The sequence below is a fragment of the Glycine soja genome, chromosome 6 (genome assembly GCF_004193775.1).
Source record: "Glycine soja cultivar W05 chromosome 6, ASM419377v2, whole genome shotgun sequence".
In the NCBI taxonomy this organism is placed as follows: domain Eukaryota; kingdom Viridiplantae; phylum Streptophyta; class Magnoliopsida; order Fabales; family Fabaceae; genus Glycine; species Glycine soja.
In genome coordinates, this window is record NC_041007.1 from 46907846 (window position 1) to 46930075 (window position 22230).

General features: G+C 29.1%; 3 protein-coding genes across 5 annotated transcripts; 1 reads left to right on the top strand and 2 right to left on the bottom strand.

Annotated features, from left to right (window-relative positions):
• The first annotated feature begins 4162 nt into the window (after nt 1-4162).
• LOC114417317 (autophagy-related protein 8c-like) lies at nt 4163-6324 on the top strand. Its single transcript, XM_028382471.1, has 6 exons — nt 4163-4285; nt 4413-4459; nt 5061-5116; nt 5208-5260; nt 5814-5932; nt 6026-6324. Exons 2-6 carry the CDS (start codon nt 4423-4425, stop codon nt 6121-6123), a joined length of 363 nt encoding a protein of 120 aa, XP_028238272.1. The 5' UTR covers nt 4163-4285; nt 4413-4422; the 3' UTR covers nt 6124-6324.
• Nucleotides 6325-9299: 2975 nt separating this feature from the next.
• LOC114417318 lies at nt 9300-11124 on the bottom strand. 3 transcript variants are annotated; one of them, XM_028382473.1, is made up of 2 exons: nt 10942-11124; nt 9300-9818 (listed from the first exon to the last, which is right to left on the bottom strand). In XM_028382473.1, exon 2 carries the CDS (start codon nt 9809-9811, stop codon nt 9548-9550), a length of 264 nt encoding a protein of 87 aa, XP_028238274.1. In that variant the 5' UTR covers nt 9812-9818; nt 10942-11124; the 3' UTR covers nt 9300-9547. The 3 variants fall into 3 exon arrangements, with proteins under 3 accessions (XP_028238274.1, XP_028238273.1, XP_028238275.1); XM_028382472.1 differs by having other exon boundaries at nt 9300-9814; nt 10942-11120; XM_028382474.1 differs by lacking the exon at nt 10942-11124 and adding an exon at nt 9942-10926.
• Nucleotides 11125-13377: 2253 nt separating this feature from the next.
• On the bottom strand, nt 13378-16689 carry LOC114417319 (membrane metalloprotease ARASP, chloroplastic-like). Its single transcript, XM_028382475.1, has 2 exons — nt 15110-16689; nt 13378-13639 (listed from the first exon to the last, which is right to left on the bottom strand). Exon 1 carries the CDS (start codon nt 16593-16595, stop codon nt 15252-15254), a length of 1344 nt encoding a protein of 447 aa, XP_028238276.1. The 5' UTR covers nt 16596-16689; the 3' UTR covers nt 13378-13639; nt 15110-15251.
• Between the last annotated feature and the right edge of the window lie 5541 nt (nt 16690-22230).

Here is a 22230-nt window from a genome sequence, read left to right on the forward strand (position 1 = left end):
GCACCAATTGATTTGTGGAAAAGAATCGACCTTGTTAATATACATTTTTAAAAGCACAAATATTTTTCATCAAAGACAATTTATTTAAATCGGATAAAACTATTATAGATAATAAATTTTTTTCTGAATTTTTAACATATTCAAATACAAAATTATTAATTCAACTGAAACAATCTTACATCAATTAATTTAGGTGTTTAATGATAACTTGTAAATATATTTACGTTTACTTAAGAATATAAATAGAACGAGAATAGGAAAATCTTAGTATTACTTAGTCTAAGACCTTTTAAAAGCCAATGTAATTGAGGGAAACTTATGTTTTAAGTTACTGAAAATGTTTTAAAAATCTTACAGGAGAGTATATTAAATATTATTACTATTTAATTTTTATATTATTTTAAAATTATATATTTATTATTAATCTATTTCAAAAAGTCATTTTTTGTTAGCCTAAATGTTTAGGCCCCGAACATACAAAATAATAATTATTTTAGCCTTGTTGCTTAATGATAGTAATAACACTACTTTTCCCTCCTCCTCCACCCCCATTGTAACTGGGTCCAATTTTTTATTATTCATAAAAATTTAACTCAATTATAAAAGAATTTATCACAACTAACGCACTACTTAACTCGTTGAGCTTTTCGATTTTGTCTATGAATGATTGTTAAGAATGAGGGTAAGAGTAAAATGGATATGAATTGCTAGGTTCGGTTATTACAAGTCATTAATATCCTTTTATTTTGTAAAAAAAAATAAAAAATCACAAACCATTTACTCCCTTTGTCCTAAATTATCTGATGGCTAAGCTTTAATTTTTCACACTAGAAAAGCAACTATTTGAAGAAAATAACATTTATCAGTAGATAATTTTACTAAAATATTGTCATTCGTTTTATTACTTTCAATAATTATATTATTAAATCTTTTAAGATAACTCTAGTCATTAGATGATAAGATTGAAAAAATATTTTAATATCTCATTGAAAACTGAGAACATCAATAAATATGTTTTTTTTTTCAATGTAAAATCAATTTAGAACGAACGGAGTATTCATTTGTTAAAAAAGTGTAGTAACAATAACTTTTAGTAAATGTAAAAAAAGATTATCAATTTAACAAGAGAGAGAATTTAGAGGAAAGGGAAAATACAAGATATTAAAATAGATGTTAAGAAAATTTTATTCATGGAAGAAAAGGGGGTCTTAGTAACATATACGTAACCTAGTTTTACCTTTGGTGGGTCTTCCTTTCATTTATTTCACACGCGTCTTCATATAATCACGAGGAGAGGATTTAGTATTTGAGTGACTTTGTGGAGGGAAAGTTATTTCGACTTTTCCTCTTTTAGGTTATTAGATCAATTTTATGGTTCAATTTTTGTCTCTTGGCCTGTGAATTGCTTGTTACTTATACAATAAAAATGAAGGATGAAGTAAAGGTATAAAAATCCTATTTTAATTTTTAAAACTTTATATAAAAACAATGAAATAAGATTTTATATCTTTTTACAATTACTTATATAAATTATTATAAATAAGAAAATAAAATATAACATTTTCATAATAATGATTGGAATGAAAACAAAGATATTTTTTAAATCAAATAGTTTTTATATAATGATTACTAATTACTTCAAAATACTTTTCTTATAAAATGTTTTTTAAGGTTGATCTAAATTATATATATATATATATATATATGATCAAATTACATTAGTTACTTAAATAACTATTATATAATTCTATATTTCCTTTCACATGTAAAATTTTATATGAATCTAAAATTATTTACTATACATATAAGAAATATTGCATTACTAATTCAAAGATAAAAAAGTATTATACAACTAATTAATGTAAGATATGTGGGAAAATTAGAATTGTAAAATTGATCTAATGAGGGGAAGACTTTCCCTCTGCAAAGTCACTTATCCTCTCGCATAATTATGGTAACTGAACAGCAGCTACAAGGACAATACACAGTATACGCTTCAAACTTTGGATCCATATATACTACACATACATAATGTTAGCAGGTAGACACAAGCATGTGAGAATGACTACACTACACCATTAAATAGTGCTGCGACCTCTTGATGAGAATGCAAGCACGTGAATCAGAGGGGAATAAAATTCACCAAATTTAAATCTGCCATGACAAAGTAGCTCTAGTGACAAGGCAATGAGCATCTTTTTTGTAATTAAACCCTTCCCCTTTTGACATTGCCAAGCATCTTAAAGATTTGTTAAGACTCCAACACAAATTATCTTACTGTTTAAAAGTTATACGCATTTAAGGAATTTTGCTGAAGTAGTTACTTAATTCTTTAGTTGTAAGTTTCCAAGCACAACTCCAAAAAGTGTTTTTTTTTAATTAGATGATTTAATTGCATTTTTTTACCATAATTTTTTTAAAATTTTTAACAAATTTTATCCCTAATAAATTAACTTGACACATTTTACTTCATACTTGCAAAGAAATTTGTGAAATTTATCTTTTCTCGTTTTACTTATAATATAATTGTATTTTATTCTATTGTTTTAAGCAAATTTTGTACCCAAAGTTTTCAAAAAATTTATTCTTATATTTTTGATAATTTTTTAGCATAAAATTCATCAAAAATTAAAAATTAAGGATAAAAAATGAAATTAAACTTAAAATTTATCACCTCTTTCTAATGATGTATTATATGAGGGATTGAACAAATTCAATTTTTTTCACAAATTTAACATATATTATTAATCGAGTTATACTTTATTGAATAAAAAATAAATTATAGTGTGAGCTGAGATATATTGGTGGGGACAAGCGTACTGCCATAGGGTTTGAGGTGTAAGATTTTACTTTCATGGTCAATTTAATTATGAAGGACTGACCATACGAAAAATGAAATGAAGGAAAAAAAATCCACCAATTGGCTACACTTGCAATGGCATGGTAAATTTAATGCTTCCGAGATTCGATTAGGGTCCAGCATTAGCAGTACAAGAATAAAAATATTAACAACATAGAATTTTGAATACATTTTATTATATTATTAATTAACAAAAAAAATTATGAGTATCATAGAGAGTCTCTATCGTAATGTTATAATTTTAAAAATAAATAATTGTAATAAAAAGTTTGTTAAAGCTAAAAATAATGTGTTTGGTCATATATTGTTAGTATATTTTTTTTTTTAATAATTCTGAGTCTGATCCAACCTTCGTACGCGTGGCACGTTGAGACAAACATGGACTTCGATACACTGTGGTTCTTTACCAGACTCTTGCCAAACCTTGGGCTCAGAACTCAAAGTTAATAACTGTACTGGTTGACCTAAAATAAATCAATGTATGGTCTTTTTGAATTTTCTAATTCGATTCCAAAGTTACAATAAATCAATAGAAACGTTTCATTTCATTTTTTAGTAATAAAAAAATAAAAAATAGTGTTCCAACCCGTCCCTAAAAAAATACATCATTGATGATTAAATAAACAAAACATTGTTAAAAACTAAAAAAAGAATTTCTCAAAAAAAAAAACTAAAAAAGGAATTACCAATTGTTTGCCAATTTTTGACTTCGAATTACTCTCTTATTAGTCTATGTTTACCAATCAAAACATAGTCTAAGTGGGCATTTGTTTGCAATAAAAACTTTAAAAACTCAAATTAAATTTAATAGTATTTAAAGATACTAAAAATATTTGGAAAATCAAATTTGTAACTACTTTAGATAAGGAAGCAACAAAAATTTGAAAACCAATCCTTATCAGAAAAAAAAAAACCCAAATTTATGTTCTATCTAGTTTATGAAATTAGATTTCTTGCGATAACTGGGTTACAAATTTGGCCTGTTAAGTGAATTAAACCATTATTTTAGTTATTCATTTTAAGTATAACGTATTGATTAAAATATGATTAGTTTAATATTAATAAGAGGATGATTATCATTAATGATTGTGTGTCAAAATTTGTGACTGCCGCATATTCAGGTCCCTATCTTATTTGTATTTTGAAAGAAAAAACTGAAAATCTACCAAAATCGTTGTGTGGAAAATATTTTTAATTTATTCACGTATTTTATTTTGTTAAATCTTAATCATATCTTAATTGTGCAACAAGAGAGTTAAGAAACGGTGTCGTTGAGAGGAGTTTTTAATTTTTTGTGAATATTGAGCAGAGACATTGGCACACGAATGAGTATAATAGATTTTCCTAATTCCTTTGCTTACAGGGAACTTCCTCGATTCTCTTCTCTTATCTCAATCACAATTTCTCTCTCTTTTCTCTCTTCTGGTACGCAATATCGTTTTCCATTGCAATTCTTTTTCTGTTCATCAATTTATCGCTACCTTCGTAGCAAACCCTAATTTCGTATTTTGCCTTCCTTTTTTTTTCTTTTAACCTTTGTTCTCTGCTGCAGAATTATTGTCATGGCTAAGAGCTCATTCAAGATGGAACACCCACTTGGTTCGTTTTTTTCTCTTTATTTTTGTTTTAACCATTTCTGCATGCTATAGTGCATTTTTAATTAGGAATTAAAGTTGATGCTTGTAATTCTCGGATAATACTCGAGGGCATTTGAATTTTCATGCATCGGCTATGTAATTTCGCATTTGTGGTTTAATTGGGGCTGTGAAATTTTTATTTTTGAGTCTCATTATGTGTCATCCCTGGAAAATTGAACTTTTTTTTTTTACTGAATTAGTAAATTTGTATTTTCGGCTTTTTTTTTCTTTTTTCTTTTATTTAGCTTAGCGTGAAAAATGACCTATGCTATATTACTTAAATATGCACTTTCCTTGCATTTGTTAATTCAGGCTTCGGATGTGTGTTTTACTTTTGGTTTCCACATGATATGATGTGATGATATGTTACTTTACTTCATATGAATTGGGCTGGTTGTTATTAGTGAGCCATGCCTTTTTAATTTCATCTTTAAACTCATGGCGATCTGTTATTTTTGTCTTGGTGAAGAAAAAACTCTATGAACTAAACATCATTAGTGATGTAAAAACTTGCATTTGTTTTGCTCCTTTGTTTTCTAATCTGTGCAAACATTTCATGCCAGAGAGGAGGCAGGCTGAAGCATCTCGGATAAGGGAGAAGTATCCCGAAAGAATTCCAGTAAGATCTTATTTTCTGCTGTTTGCATATATCATTAATTCATTATATTCTCATTTTTTTGCTGATTAATTTGGTTGATGTTTCCATGTAGGTAATTGTTGAAAGGGCAGAGAAGAGTGATGTTCCTGAAATTGATAAGAAAAAGTTAGTTTCTTCTGTTCTTTGGAAAGTGCAATTGTTAATATTGGCACAGTTTATTTACTCCGAGTATTAGTGTTAGTACTTTTTGAATGTCGGATTGCTTTTACTTTAAATTTTGTAAAGTATATTTTATACACTATATATACACTCTTATTTTGTTTGGGTATGGATTGAAGCTATATATACTTTCTATATTGAAGTCTTATACGTATTGTAAACTGTAAGAGGTTTGGATGATTCCTGACTCTCACTTAATATCATCTCACCCCTCCAAAATTGAAGGAAAAAAAAAATGGCTGTGAAAAAATGTTGTTCCAAACTTAGAAGAATGAATAACCTGGCTGGAGCATCGATCTTGCATGAGTATGAGTGTGTTTGATGTGGTCTATGTTTTCATATGCCTTTGTTAACTGTAATAAATGCTTCAAATTCTTACTCCATGGAGAACATTGACAATCATTTGAATGTTCGAGTGAATACATGCCATCTTGTTTCATCTCTTTTCTTTCCTCTTTATTTATGGTTTGTATTATTGTTCTTTTTTGGATGAATGTAGGTATCTGGTCCCTGCTGATTTGACTGTTGGCCAGTTTGTGTATGTGGTGCGGAAGAGAATCAAGCTGAGTCCCGAGAAGGCCATCTTCATTTTTGTTAAGAATATTTTGCCACCAACTGGTAATATATATGGATTTTGTGGGTGTGTATGTGGAATATTATGGTTCTTATGGTTAATTTTGTGAAGTGAGCTGTGATTTTCTGTTTATGCAGCGGCAATGATGTCTGCAATTTATGAGGAAAACAAGGATGAAGATGGATTTCTATACATGACTTACAGTGGAGAGAACACATTTGGGCTTGTGTTCTGAAATAATCCGTGACTGGTAAACCATCTGAATAGTACTTCCTAAAATTGACCAATGTGAAGAAGTCAGCTTAATTGTAAATTCTCTGGTTTGATGCTTTTATGTAAAGTTTATTATGTCTACTGAAACTTATTTGAAAATTGTCGTGTTTCTATCAGTTCTAAATTGCATAAGTTTAAGGGTATGTTCTTTGTTCACACCGTTGATCCCTGACCTGCATGTCCGATTGGTGTCATACAATTTGTAGTTTACATAATAAAGGAATAAAATCTCGTCTGTGTTCAAACAAAATGGAAGAGAAACAGAAACAGAAACAGAGTGCTACCCACACTTTTTTTAACAATGGTGATAGTGGGCCTAGAACAAATAATCTTGTATATAACTAATATTGAGTTACATGATTTAACCTAATTTCATATTTTTCCTTATTTAATGTGTTACATGATTTTATGATTTTTAATATAATTAATAATGAAGGGTTTGAGAGGATGTTTATTTGACTAATGTAACTCATAAAATTATAACAGAGGAAATATTGTATGTGCTGAGAGTGTAATTGAATTTTACACTGATTTTAGTAGAGTAAGACAATCTTATACCATTTTTTTTTTTTTGAGAGGACTTTATGCCATTATTTGATCACAATGGAATGTTTGTTAAACATAATAATTCTTTTATACTTTTTAGGTCACATTGACAGAACTAATTTACCAAATTTTGTGATCCTCTGCTTAAATTCTTTCTTTTCTTATGAAATAATTAAGATGGGAGTCTGCCTTCTACTGTTGGAGCCAACACAACTGGATGAATGCACTTCTATGGTGAATAGTCTTTACAGCACTGAAGAAGTATTTATTCTTGAATTTTAGTATCATAATTTACATAATTTCTAAATTCAGCAAATATTTTTGAAACGTGTTACTGTGTTAATCATTGACCCAACGATTAGTGTCTTTTTATTACCATGACTTTTGTTCAAAATATTTATCGGCTTTGTTGATTAATAATTGTCAAAAATTGATTGAGGAGTCAATCGTTTCAATCATATTTTTTTTCATTTATAAAATTCAAATCTAAGATCTTGGTTAAAGAAATTAAGTCTAATATCATTTCAATCATATTTTTTTCATTTATAAAATTCGAATCTAAGATCTTGATTAAAGAAATTAAGTTTAATATCATTTGGATTATAACCTGATGAAATCCAACAATAAGTATTATAAAAAAAATATTATTTAATGTTATCTTTATTTCTATACCAAGAGAAGAGAGACACCCTTTGTCTCTTTAAGTCTAAAATAAAAGAATTAAAAAAGATTTAAAATCTACAAATAAATAAATAATAAGAGTAAGAATAGAAAGTAACTAACTAAAAAGTAATGTCACAGTTGTTAAAAAGAAAACATCAGAACTTGAAGTTTAAAAACTCATGGAGCATAAAATCATTTGAAAAATGTGAGCACCAAGATAAGATATTCTCTTTATTATTAGTGTAGATAATATCAAATACTTGATTTACTTTATTTGATATCATTAAGGCTGATTCCTGTCCAGAGTTCCATCCTTATGCATATTTGCTTCTCCAAGCTACCATAGAAATCAAAATATTTCTACTAGTTATGTTGATGGGGATTGTAATAGAGCTGCCTACTTTCTTGCAAGATGAGGGTCACGGCATGATTCTTTTCTGGTTATTTGGGATTCTCCTTCTCCCTCCCCGTCAAACTATTCTTGAGCATGATAGATTAGGGTGAGTTGTGTTTTTATTTTTCCAATGAATGAAAAAACATCAAGATCAATCAAAATAGTTAAATTAGTTTATTTCAATTAGTCATGAATTTAAACTTTATTTAAAAAATGCCGAGATTTTATTAGTTTTAGTAGTGGTCAAATATCATGACATTAACCATAATTTAAGGAATAATTTTTCAACCAACGAGTCTCAGTTATATTGTTAATAACTCAATAAATACTTCTTGAAAGTTTATTTTCCTATATACCAAGTTTGATAATTTTTAGTGTTTTTTAAAATTATTAATCAGTATTTTTCTTAATGACAAATTTTCTTTATCTTTTTTTAAATTTTAGTTAATTATACTCTTAATATCTTTTATTTTTTCCATTTTTCTATTTTTTTCAGTTATGCTCTCAATTTTTATTTTTATTTATATTAATTTTTTTTTTCTCTAATGATATCTCAGCTGATCTATAGTTGCATCTAACTATTTATATTTGGATTAAAGTTTATTATTTTGGGATTGGATATTTATTTAGTCTTGTTTTCTTTTAAAAGTAATGTCATTATTAAATGCTCTTTTAAATTAGTTATGAGTACTTTTTTTTATAATATTGTGTATTTTAAGGTTTATTTTGTTTTAAAAAGAATGAAATAAAAGCCAAAAACTAACCCAACTCAAATTTATTCTGATTGGATTGAAATGGATTTGAATTTTAACATTGATTGGATGAAGAAAAAAAAATTGTTGGATAAGTTTTCTGTTTAAAACTGTTTGAATTCAGTATACGAATAGCTAACAAACTTAATCCTATCATCGATGTGTTACTTCATAGTTGGCGAATTAAGCTTATGTTTGATTTTGCGTTTGAGATTCTTTAACGTGCCTACGCTTGATTTTGCGTTTGGGTCTCTTTAACTAACAAGTGTAAAATACATGAAACTATAACAAATTGCTTTGACTCGCATTTGGAAATTTGACACGAAAACGTAGAAAGCAACACCAAACTAAATACGCTTTAAGTTATTTTTAAAATTTTGAGCAACTTCTATTAAAACAGTTTTTTTAAAAAAATTAAAATAATATATCTTTATATTGAAATATAAAAAAAAAATTGTTAGTTTATTTGTGTTCAATTAAATTAAAAAAATCTAATATTTAAGCTGATTTGACATTGATTTCGTTTAAGTGACACAAAAAACCAACCTATCCAACCCTATTTGTACCTTTTAGTTTCCAATTGTTTCAAATGCAAATATAGGTTGTGTAAAAAGCAAAATAATGTTATATTCATTTATCATAATTTAAATTTAAATATTTGTCTAAATTAATTTAATTACAAAATATAGATTTTACAATATAACATTTGTAAAACGTCACCCTGCAGTCGGCACAAATGGTGTAAACTGTAAAATTTGTTCACCGAGAGCAGTAACAGAAAGATAGATATGGAGGGTAAAAATTTATAACATGATTAACATCCAACATTTTTCTATAAAAAATGTAAAAATATAAAAATAACAAGTTAATCTGGACTGTTGTACTAGAAAGAAAAACCAAAGCATAATACTGTAATAATAATTTAAGAAACAAGCAAAACACTTTTACTAGAGCATCATCATGTATGTATTATTTACCAAAGCTATTGAAATGAAACTGTCTGTCCAAGAAGCAAGCAAGTGAGTGAGTTTTCACTTGGAAGTCCTTTTCTGGTACTGATTCTTGACCCATTTGAGGCCAGCAGAGGTTCCACTCTTCACCTTCTGGGCACCCACAACTGCTGCAGTTTTGGCCTTGTCCATCCCAGCTGATGCCACAGCCTTTGCATCTGCCATCTTCTTGCTGCTCCCACTCTTCTTCATCTTCGTCTTCTCCTCTTCCTCCTCCTCATAGTGGTCACTGGCAAACCCTCCACTTCCCCATTGGTCAGACCAACTTGGTGCCTTGCTCCCCATAGTCTAGCTTTCAAAAAAAATTCAATACACATTATTGATTGTAAATCAAGTGAATGTTTGGTTTCACGTTGTTGAACCATTCAAGATCACAATGAAATATCAGTTACCATCATGTTAGGTAAATGTTTACATGTTTGGTGTCACATTGAAGAATTGACTCTTCTTTTTTTGCCTTTTGGTGCTGCTGGGTTAGAGACTAATCTTGATTGGAGTATGTGGCTATCACTCCTCGGGTTGGCCCAAAGGAATTTTGCACATACCTAAAAATTGAACATGGGTTCTCTCACTAAATAGATCATTTCGAGTGAGATCTTACATCACTGTGTCAATCCATTCCATTGGGTTTGAAAAATTGAATCTAGATCTAAAATTGATTTTTGAGTTAAAATAACTTTGGATAACTTTTGTGTTAAATAACAAAATTTATATCGAATTTTCCTCTTAACTTCTTTCAAGAATAAAAAACGCCTAAACCTAACTCACTTCCTTTCAAAAAATCAAAATCAATTCAAACCAGAATCAATTTCACAAACACTCGCCCAATCAGATACTGAATCTAATCAGCAATCAGAGTTCAGAGACTATAGACACAACATAATATGGTGGCAAATTGAAAAAGAAATTAAGAGACAAATATTAAAGGACAAAAAAAATTGCATTTAATCTAATCTAAGTCGCACGCGGTCAAATTAATGGCAAGTACACTCGCGTTAAAGTCGATTGTGACAGATAATCGATACAATTATTCAAATGAAAAGAAAAAAAAAAAAAGGAGGTTATGAATTGGTCAGAAGATTTAAACCAATTTATATCAATTTTCCTTTCAATAAGATCTCTGAACGAATTCAAACCAAAGTTTGAAGAGCTTATAAACCAAAATTCACTCGTTCGCCCAATAAAGACTAGATTACAGATAGATCAAGTTATGAATCAAAATAATAAAAGACACCCAGAAATTTTATTGGTTAGAGAGAATTGTTGAGGAATTTATGTGTGAACGAATTATAGGTTAAACGAGTTTTCTGTTTTTCAATTTATCTCATGCATGTACATATCAAGATACAGAAAGACCGTATTAATTAAAGGACTAGAATCAGAGAGAGAGAGAGAGAGAGAGAGAAAGAATGTACCTTTGTAATTGGTTGGTGAGAAAGGAAGAGATGGCGATTTGAAGAAGGCAGAGTATGGAACAGCGGTGGTGGGGTCGAATCGAATGGGAAACCCTTTTGTTTTGTTTTGATGCAGTGGCCAACTCAGGTGAATTACACGCTTTTATACCAAAGCCTTTCACTTTTACTCTCATCGGTTTATTCACTCTTCACTTCTGTTTCTACTTTCTTCTTCTCTCTAAGTACAGCTTTGGTCTGCGGCCAAGTCAGTTGACTGTTTTTTTTTTTTTATATACATTTTGCTTGTTTTGGTTTGTTTTTTTTCTAAATTAGGTGATATTATCCACTACATGTAAAGGTTAAATAAAGTAATAAATAAACGATTTTTAGATGGATCAAATCATATATTGTTATATACTAGTGCTCTCCTTTCTTGTTATAATACTTAATTTCCTAGTTCATCAATATAAAGAAAAATAATAAATTTAATTGATGATGATAAATTTATATATATTTTAAATTATTCCATTAATTAATATTTTTATTTTTTTATTATTTATTAATGCATTCTCTCTTTTCTTTAAATTATATGTATTTATAATATAAAAATAATTAAGAAACATTATATATTTAGTTTTATAAAAAAATCATCATTTTAAATTTATGTCTTATAAGTAGGAAAAAAATAAATGAGAGAGTATAAGTTATTGACTTGTATAATACTCTCGTGTCTTTAATTAAAGATACTTTTAACAAGATTACACATATCAGTAAAATTAAATAAATTAGTTAGTTTAATTGGATTTTTTTTAAATATTACTGATATCTATCAATTTTATTCTTGTTTATAACTATTAACTTGTTATGTGATGTGAAAACACATTATGTATTACTGTAAAAAAAAACACATACACCTAGAATATTTAATAATAACAAATAATGAAAAAAATTAAATGCTTCACAAAAATTATAAAATACCTTATAAAAAAGACAAATTATTTTGTTAGAAAAATAAATAAATATTAATATAGGTACAAGGGATACTCAAATCAATTTATGTGTGTGTTTTATTTTTTTTTTAAAAATGATACACATAATTATTATGATGAGCAATAAAATTACAACAATATCGTATTAATTAATCCACATATTCAATGTAAAAAACACATGTGATTAAACTCTAAAGAAAAAACTTAAATAAAATTTGTGTTCCAATAAAATGTATGAGTTTTGATTTTGGCTTCTGCAAAAGATATTCTTTATTTTTTATCCTTTGAAATTTAAAATCACTATTTTTTATCACGTGAAATGAGTGAATTTTTATTTTGGTCTTAAAAAAAATCTTTTGATTTTTATCTTTCAAATCTAAAATTACTATATTTAGTCCTTAACATTCATTTTAAAGTAAATAAATATCATTCATTCTTTTGTAAAAAAAAAAAAACATTCATTCTAGGAATTTGAATTTATTTCTTTTTGAAAATGCTACATGTTAACATAGTAGAATAATACTATAAACGCTAGTAGATGTTAGTTGAGATGATTACATGATGTCTTTTTTTTTTTTTTTACAACTAAAGATTTAGGTGAGTTGAATATTGGAGACTCATCATCATGAATTAACAAATATCAAATAATAGCTAGATAAAAACAATAATTTCATGTTTTTGTAAATTTTATCCCATAATTTATCTAAATTCATGAATTTTGGCTTAATTACATGATTAGCACGACATTTTCCTTTTATTACATTAATAACATTTTACACTTTTCTCTAAAAAAAGAACGTTTTACACTTCTAATTCATATTAAATATTTGTTCCTCACATTTTTTTTTGTACTTTTTAAGAGCTAGAGGTTTTTAGACCCATATAAATCCAATTATATGTGAAAAAATGACTGAATTGTAATTAGTTTTGCTTATTATATAGTGGATGCATATGATATGACTGAATGTGTATCTTAACCAACACTCAACTCAACACATACAGCATTCCACACAACCCCAATATCTATGATCCTTGTCTTTTTCTTCTTTCAATTCTTCCAAATATCATCAAGAACTCAATCAACAAACCCATTATTCAATCACAAACCTTCGACAAAACGAATTCGTTTCTTCTTATTTCACAAATTCACACACCGCAATTCATTTTTGTTTCCCAATGAGAAAGACTACATGTTTTGACAATTCGGGTTTTGTATTATTATCCCATTTTTCTCCTTATGGCTATTCTGCGTTCAACTAGTGTTTTTTTTTTTCTAGTCATATGATTATCATTCTGGCAGCTATGGCCAGTATTTAATGGTGACAGATCTCTAGATGCCGGTGGTGTGGAATTTTCTTAAGGAAATTCAACATTCGACAACACATGCACACACACAAGATCAAATATATGAAAGTTTCACAAAAAAATTAAATATATGAAAGAATAAAATAAGTTATATACTTTGAAGTAAGAAAGAAAGGGAGGAATAGGTTGTAGATTCGAGTTATCCATTAAGAAAAACTAACATATTAACAATTAACATTTGTCGATAAAAAAGCATTGATCCCTACAAATTTCACAATCAATCCTTAGCATTGAGGCCTACAAACTGTTAACACCGTTGAGTAATTCCTTTGTCCTAAGCACTAAGCACTATATGCATTTAGCATCTTCTTGTTTCAGCAGGTAAAGTATCACAAGATATTGTCTCCACTTTATCATCTGAAATCCTGTCAAATAGGGAAAATCAGGTTTGGAGCCATTCCAAATCTCCTAGATGCCTGAATTGAGTTAATTAGTAACTTTCACGAACTCAGTAATCCTAGTGACATATCGGGAACGTCCCATGAGTTAAGAATTCAGCAGTTCAAAATGATTTAAGGATTTAGAAAATGGAGTTTGCTGGAATGTAAAAACCTTTCAAGCCCTTGTATTCATTACTGACTATTTTTTCTGGGCTAATTACTCTAACCTCCCTATAAATTAGTGCTTACTATTCTTGACCATTTTTTTCTGGGCTAATTACTCTAATTTACCCCAAGTATGAACAACCCCATCACACTTCATTGGTGCAATTAATACTAGCACCCAATCATTTTAAAGTAAAGTACGTAAGAGAATTGCACCAATCAGGTGTGATGGGTTGTTTAACTCTTTTTTACTTGGAGTAAGTTAGACAGTCCACCTGATACCAATAGACACTTAAAAGAGAGAGAAAAAAGAACCAATAATGAGACATGTAAGATAATGAGACAAGAAAAAAGAAATAAAGAGAAATATTGAGTATTTATACTGTTGGGGTGTCCAAAAATATCAGAAACATAAAGCCAGTTCTCTTGTTTGAGAAAAATTCTCTTGCAACCCTTATAGGCTAGTGCTAATCGTGGTAATACTATAATATTGGTTTTGACAAGATGGTGTAAAAATTCGGTCACATGCAAATCTTAGTTTGAATTCTTATATATTTCACTTCCACGTTCCACTTCCTGCTTTTAAGGAGAAAGTTGTTAACCTTTTAGGAACACTTTCTAATTTTCCAGTTTGACACTCTCTTTCCTCCTAGGCTCCTACCATAATCTAAATAAAGATTAATTTCCTCTCTCCACTTTTTACGTTTTCTTCTCCGTTTTCTCCGCTTTATGTCTATGTGAAGGGCCCTCTGATTGGCTAGCTAACCAGAAAAAATTGTAGATGATAGATATTTGCCTTGATGTTTGTTCCTCAGGAAATTGCATACTGATTGTTCATAAAATTAGCAAACAGCAAGACATGTAATGTAGCAAGAGAGTTAACACAATTATGTCAGACAGTTCAATCCTGGACATATATTGGACTCTAATTTTCATGAGCACAGCATTAAATACATTAGAAACGAAAAGAAAACGCATATCATTCCAGAAGATTAAAAAACTAAGCAAGGATTTTGCTCTGTATTCATCATGCTTTATTAAAGCATTGTTGAGTCAATGACATCTCTAGAGGCCGAGAATTCATATCAAATAGTAACCTATATTTGTGCACAAACATAAATTCCAAAGAAAATGCAAAGAGAGAAAATATTAAAATTCATAATCGAAGCTAGTAAGTATCTGTAACTCGTAAATTTATATTCTAGGATCACAAATCCAATCCGGATCAGATCAATGAATTGGTAACAAAGGGGTGCTTCTCACATGACATCCTTGGAGAAAGAAACTTACCTCAATCGTTTAAAATGATCTTGCCTCCTCTAGTACAGATATACCACCGGCTAAGACACTGGTGTGCAACAGCATTGAAGATAAGAATCATGAAGTACTTTTTTTGAAGCCCACTGCTAACTATAGAATTCACAATAATTAATTACAACAAGTCTTTGATAAAATCAAGGTTTAGGGTATCTCGAACAATAAGGAATAACCCCAGAATTATAACAAGCATAATTCCAGAAGACATGATCGTTTGCTCCACTTCCAAAGGAAGCTTTCTCCCACCCCTAGCAGCCTCAATGAGGATCAATGCCAATGTACCTCCATCCAAAGCAGGCAAAGGAAGAAGGTTTATAACCGCAAGGTTAATATTAAGTATCGCAGCAAACTGGAAGAGACCATCAATATTCGACCGCGCCACTTCTGCACCAACAGCAATGATGGCTACAGGACCCGAAACCTTACTAGCTGACTGGGAGAAGTTCAAAAAAGTCTGCTTTAGCCCATCTAAAACATTAGATGCCAGACCCCAAAACTCTTGCCCAGTAAACTCCACAGCCTGCACCAGATTTTTTGGCCTAACCTTAGCTATCTTAACATTAGGGGCTAGCTGAACTCCAATTTTCCCGGTTCCATCAAAATTCTCATCTGGGGTGACCCTTATATCAAAATTCTGCTCCCCCCTTTTAATCTTGAGCAAAACATATCTCTTGGGGTTCCTCTTGATGGCATCAACAACTTCAGAAACAGCACTAGGACCTGGTTTTGGAAACTCACTTCCATTGACCTCAAGGATCACATCCCCAGGAACCAACCCATCTCTTGAAGCAGCTGAAAAAGGTCTGACATCAGGCACAACCACCCCAGGAAACACCTCTTGCTCAGGCAAACCAACAAACAGGACTTGTGCAAAGATAATAACAAATGCAAAAATGATGTTAGCAACAACACCAGCTGAAACCACAATCACCCTATCCAATATTGGTCTGTTCTTAAGCAAATTTTCATCATCAACAGGGATATCACTCTCTGGATCATTATCAGGGAACCCCACAAAGCCACCAAGGGGGAAAGCCCTGATGGAATATTCAACATTTTTGGCGTTAAACTTTGCTAAAACTGGACCAAAACCAACAGCAAACTTACTCACATGGATTCCTTGGAGAGAAGCAGCAAGGAAGTGGCCACTCTCATGCACAACAATGATTGCTGTCAACACTGCAGCAGCCTCAAGCACAGACTGAGGCCCTTCAAAGTTTCCATAATCAAAACCAGCAATAGACCAAGTCCTGAAATCCAACCTGTTCCTGTTTTTACCGTGCAAAAATTGATTCTTGTTGCAAGTGAAGTTCACACTTGTTGGGGAAAGGAGTGGTTTTGGGAAGTGGGTTTTGAGTCTCAACCATGGTTCTGAAATGGGTGACTTTGAATTTGCCAATCTGATTATGGAACTGGAATGTAAAGGTGGAGAGGGAGAGGGAGAGAGATTTACGACCATGGCTTCTGAGGAGAAGGGTGGACAACATAGAAAGTGGAATTGGATAATTCGTTTTGTTATTTAATTTAATATATAATTTTTTTTCTTGTTTTGGACCTGTGGAGGAGAAGTGAGGGACATGTCTTCCTCTTATATCCAACAAGTTGTTGTGTCTGTCATTTTTTCTTAGTTTCTTGACAATGTTTTGCTATTTATATTTTTCTGTCAAGCCCAAAGTGGAAAATAGTCATGCACTTCTTTTGGGTATGGTTAAATGCACAGCCATTTTGTTTTGTTAAGTACACCACCCTGATGTTTTTCTGAGTAAATTACCCAGGCCTCCATGAGGTTTGTATTATTACACCCCATATTCCTCTATTTTTGAATCCTATAAAAAAACTCCCTAATTTTTTACTTCCATTACACTAACCCTCTCTTAGCCATAAATGGTTACATCGATCCTCTCTCTTATGTTCTGTTTGGTAGAGGACAAAGAGGATAGAAAATGAGTGAAATAAATAATAAAATTATGTGAGACCTACACTTTTACTCTATACTTTGGTTCAAAATTTCCAATATTTTATTTCTATTTTATTAAACATACACTTAGGCATGATAAATGTTACATCAACCCCCATTAGGGGGCTCAGAATGATGTAAAAAAATTGGAGAGGTACGGGTGTAGTAAGAGCAAACCTTAGAGAGGGAATTTTGTGTAATTTATTTTGTTTTTTTAATGAAAAATCCTTCATAGAAACTCATTTTTCATTGATTTTGAAACAAAACAAAAACATACTCCTTGTAGGTTTTTTTTTTTAAACTGTGATATTGGTACAAAGTTGTCCTACCAAAAATAATGATAAATTTTTGTCAAGAACTTAAACACACATAAGTTGAATATTTTCCTTTTAATACAATTTATTTCATATTCAAAGACCTTAAAACAAAACAAAAACATACTCCTTCTATTTCTTTTTAATTTTTGGATTTTTTATTTTTTATTATTTAACTATCATTTTTTGAAAATTCAAGATAGCATTAATTTACACTTATGTTTTACTATGGAATGAAAAGAAGAAGAATAAAATAGGAAAGTTTTCATCTATTTTATTTGAATTAAAAAATTTATTATATATATATATATATATTTTTTTTACTTTTAGGTAAAAACCTTAAAAGACCGATAAAAGGAAAGTGAGTATTCATGTTTGTGCCCGGGGTGTGTGTTCCCAGTACAAAGCAGAAATATATTTGACTGTATTGTTTTGTGAACTAAAGTTGTTTTGTACCGAGAACGAACATCCTAATACAAAATAAAAATACATTTTCGTTTTTGTTTTGAAATCAACATAAACATGTTTTTGTGAAGGATATTCTCGTAAACAAGATAAACTACAGAAGGGTGGCATACTTAGCATAAATGGTGTGTTTTTAGCAATTCCCCTTTGCTTTGTTCACACCAATAGACTATAAGTAATCCGGATTAAACCCATAGAAACCCAAATATGTTCGAAATGGACCTATCTTTTAGAATTCAATCCCCTTCTAAGTTTTCAGGCTCAAGGAAAATTCTGAGTTTAAATGTATTCGTGACAAAAAAGAAATAGAAGTCAAAATTTGTTTTATGAAATTTCATTCTTGGTTAATTTATGGATTTGGTGGGAATTAGCTTTCCAACGAGCTTTTGTTCGGCCCAATTATTATTTACAATTCATTTCTTCATGGTGGTTAAATAAATATATATAGTTTTTCAATTTGTAATATGTTGACTTCATTTTAAAACTTATAATGTGTTGCTAGGTATTTGATTTTAAAAATTTATTTAAGTCAAATCCATAATAAGAAATATTTTTTTTTCTGTGAGAATCGATCAGAATCTCCAAACTCACTAACGGATTTATTTTGGTTTGATTTGGTTCAATCAACCTTTTTAACAAATATCTGTAGTCAAACTTACTTTAATTTCTTTTTCTCTCCATCACAGAATTAAAAGTTAATTGATATGACTGATAGGAATGTAACGTGATAATATTGTATTGTTTTGTTATTTTTTTAAACTATTTTTTTATTCTCTCTATTATTTTTAAAGTTGCTTCAACATGATTTTAGATTATGTTGAAACAAAGGTAATGATGGAGAGCTTGGAGAGCTTGAGCTTCATTCATGGAGAGATTCACTCAACACTTAATTACAACCGATTTAGTTACAACAGAGTAAATAAATCCCTTGACTATAACTTTTTCGATAAATTAATCAAACTTATTGATGCCAATAACCAAATTCCTTGATTATAACTATTTAAACAAATCAACAAAATCGGGTAGGTGGTTGATCTAACACGCGTAACTTAAAACCAAATATGCACTATTCAACCATTTTCATGAGCAAATCATTCACAATAATTTACAATACACAAGGAGATTAGTGTATAGCTTTGGGGACAATATATAACCCATAAAAAGCAAAACAAAATCTCAAATGAGATGAGATGTAAACTTTTTTCGAAGAATTGAAGATCTTATTATTGATTTCAATTTCTCTTGTTACAAGCAAATTCCACTCTGGAGGAATGGATTTTTTGCATCTTATTTTTTAACAATGAAAGCCTCAACTTTATTTTATTATGATTCTTTATCAAACAATTTCACTAGGTGGACTACAATTGCAACCACAACAACCATGGATGCAATCCTTTACGCAACGAGGGCCAGCGCAATGTAAACGATCACAATCTGTCTCGAATTCGCATTTGGTACATGCATCAGATGCATCCACAAAACCTGCAAAATTTGTTCACTCAATCACCCTTTTGTCAAAACCTTAATTAGCACTTAACTAAAACAAAATTGTTTCATGAGAGCAAATACTCGACCATTTCACAAGATTTTGCATTACATGCAAACTGCTCTAGATAATAAATTAATTCTTAGTAAATATAATTCTATACAAGAGACAAACAACTAAGAGGCCTAGTTCAGTTGGCTCAACATGATTTATAAGTGTTGTAAACCCCTGTAAAAAAAATACAAGAGACAAATAACAGAGAAGAATCGAGAGGAATACCAGTTCCAGATGCTATGAGAAATAAAATTATCAAGCAAGGAAACAACAATGAAGCTTTCACCATTTGGCGCCTTGATGTTGAAAGTGACATTCAATTCTTTTTTCTTTGATTATACAGAGTTTTATTTCTGAAGATTATTTATAATGATAAACAATTTTTTTTCTCATAATTAACGGTTCATTATTAAATATTTGAGGCCGATTTGGTTTTTATCTTTTTGATAATTTTAATCAAGGAATATAATTATTTTTTTTACATAAAAGTGCATTTAAAATGGAGAAACATTAAAAATATTTTTTTATGGAGTCTTCCTAATAAGTTCCTTATTAAGAAACAACAAATACATTATAATAAATTATTTGAATCATTTAAAAAAGTAAATATCAAATAATTTTACAATAGTAATTCTTACTTTTGTCTCCTTAATCAACACAGCCATTTATTAATATCCTTTTTAGTTTTTTAAAACCAATCTATAAAATAGTTTTTAAAAAATAAAATATAAAACACAAACACGGCTTTGTTATACCTAGTTTTTTTGAGTAATGTTTTAAGATTTAATCTCGTGGAAGAAAAAATATGATTTGGATGAGAAATTCATTAAAGATAATGAGTAGTGTTTTCTGGCTGATATCAATTGATGGATACTTCACATAAATGTCATAATGACCAAAAAATTACACCTTAATTATGCTTTTTTAGTAGGTATTATTTATTCTTTAAGTCAAAAGTCTTAATGTTTGCTAAAATTCATTTATAAACTGGTTGAAAGTTTAAAAATGAGCTGAAAACTTATAAATTATAAGTTAAGTGTTGAAAAAATGAAAAAATTGGAAGTTGATGAAAAGCTTATAAGTTAATTGATTTAATTTAAAGTGTTTTGTAAGACTAGTTAATAAATTAGTTGAAAAATATCAAGATGATGTAAAATGACATATTTAATATTTATAATATTTGGATTTTATTTTTAATAATTTATCATCTTAAAAATTAAAACATTTTTTCTTTTATGAATAAAATCGATAAAATAAAAATTATGTAAGGAATTGAATTAGGTCATATAATTAAAAAAACATAAAACTAATTCAATAAATAATTGGAAAGTTGATATAATTAGGAAAAAAAATCAAATCTTAAGATATGATGTAACAATAACAATTGACGAGTTGATTGTGATGTGTAGGTAAAAACATAAAAGTAACTTATAAGGCAGTGAAATAAATTTATAAATTGTTTAAAAGTCTTAACAAAATTATTTTTTTATAATAATGTACTATATAATATTTGTTTAGAAAAATAAAATCTTTAAGCTTTGCGAATTGAGGTACACGGTTACACCACATTTTTTATATATGCAATGAGAAATTCATATTTTTAATCAATCTTGCGTTACGAATTGACTAGCTTACACTACATTGTAATAAAATATTAGTAAGTATCTTGTGCGGATACTTTTAAATATAAGAAAATATTTAACTATCTTTTTACTTATTAAAATAAGAATTTAATAATCATCATTATAATTTTTTTATATTATCATCCAATCATAAATCATACCATTAATATAATTTTTAAATCATATTGTTAATATAATTTTTAAGATAATAATTTAGATAAAAGTGAATATCATATTTCTGCATCATTTTATTTCCATTGACCCACATTCTCGTTCTACTAATAAATTTCTGCATCTCCACTCGCTATTGGTGCATGAAGTCCAATTTGTGTGTCCTCATCCTTTGTCAACACCTCCTTCCTGTATCGGTGCATCAAGTGCAATATGTGTGTTAGGTTAGTAATTTCTCACGTTGGAAATCAACAAACCAGTGTTGTTGTTTTGTTTGCAAGTCTCTTGCCCAGTAATCTTTGATTTGGGAAAATTGTTTGAGTGTGAGATGAATCAATTGACACAACATTAGAGAGGAAAGTCGGAAGGAAGTAAGTTTGAAAAATGAGAGGGTAGTTGGTGAAGTGGCTGTTGGAACTTCAAGGAAAGGGAAGATGAGAGTCAAAAGCGTAAGAGGAGGACATTTTTTTTTACTCAAATGCCCTTAAATTTTAACATAGATGACATGTAAAATTTTAATAACTTGGCACAATATTGTTGGATGCCACAGAAAAGGAGTCTGTGTTTGGGACAGGTGATTTGAGTCCTAATTAATAAGTATTTAAACTCATCCATTTATTTATTGATTAAGATTAATAATTTATAATAATTCACACACATCATATTCATCATCATCATGTTATCTCAATCAATTGACTTAAATTTATGATTATTCATTTATAAATTTTAATTTTTATTAACCCTATCATATTTTGTTTTCTAAAAAGCACACACTTATCATATTTTTTTTTAAAAAGTAACTAAAAGTATTAATATGTAATTATTGTTTCATTTATCGTTAGTGCGTACGTAGTGTATAAGTTTGATTGCATTTAAAAATTATAAATATGTAATTATCGTTAATAATTAGTAAGAATTGAAAATAAATATTATGGATAGTTTACCATAACTCATATATTCTACTAAGTAAATTGAGTTAAATTTATTTAGTTGTTATCACTAATATGATGTATATAGACAAATTA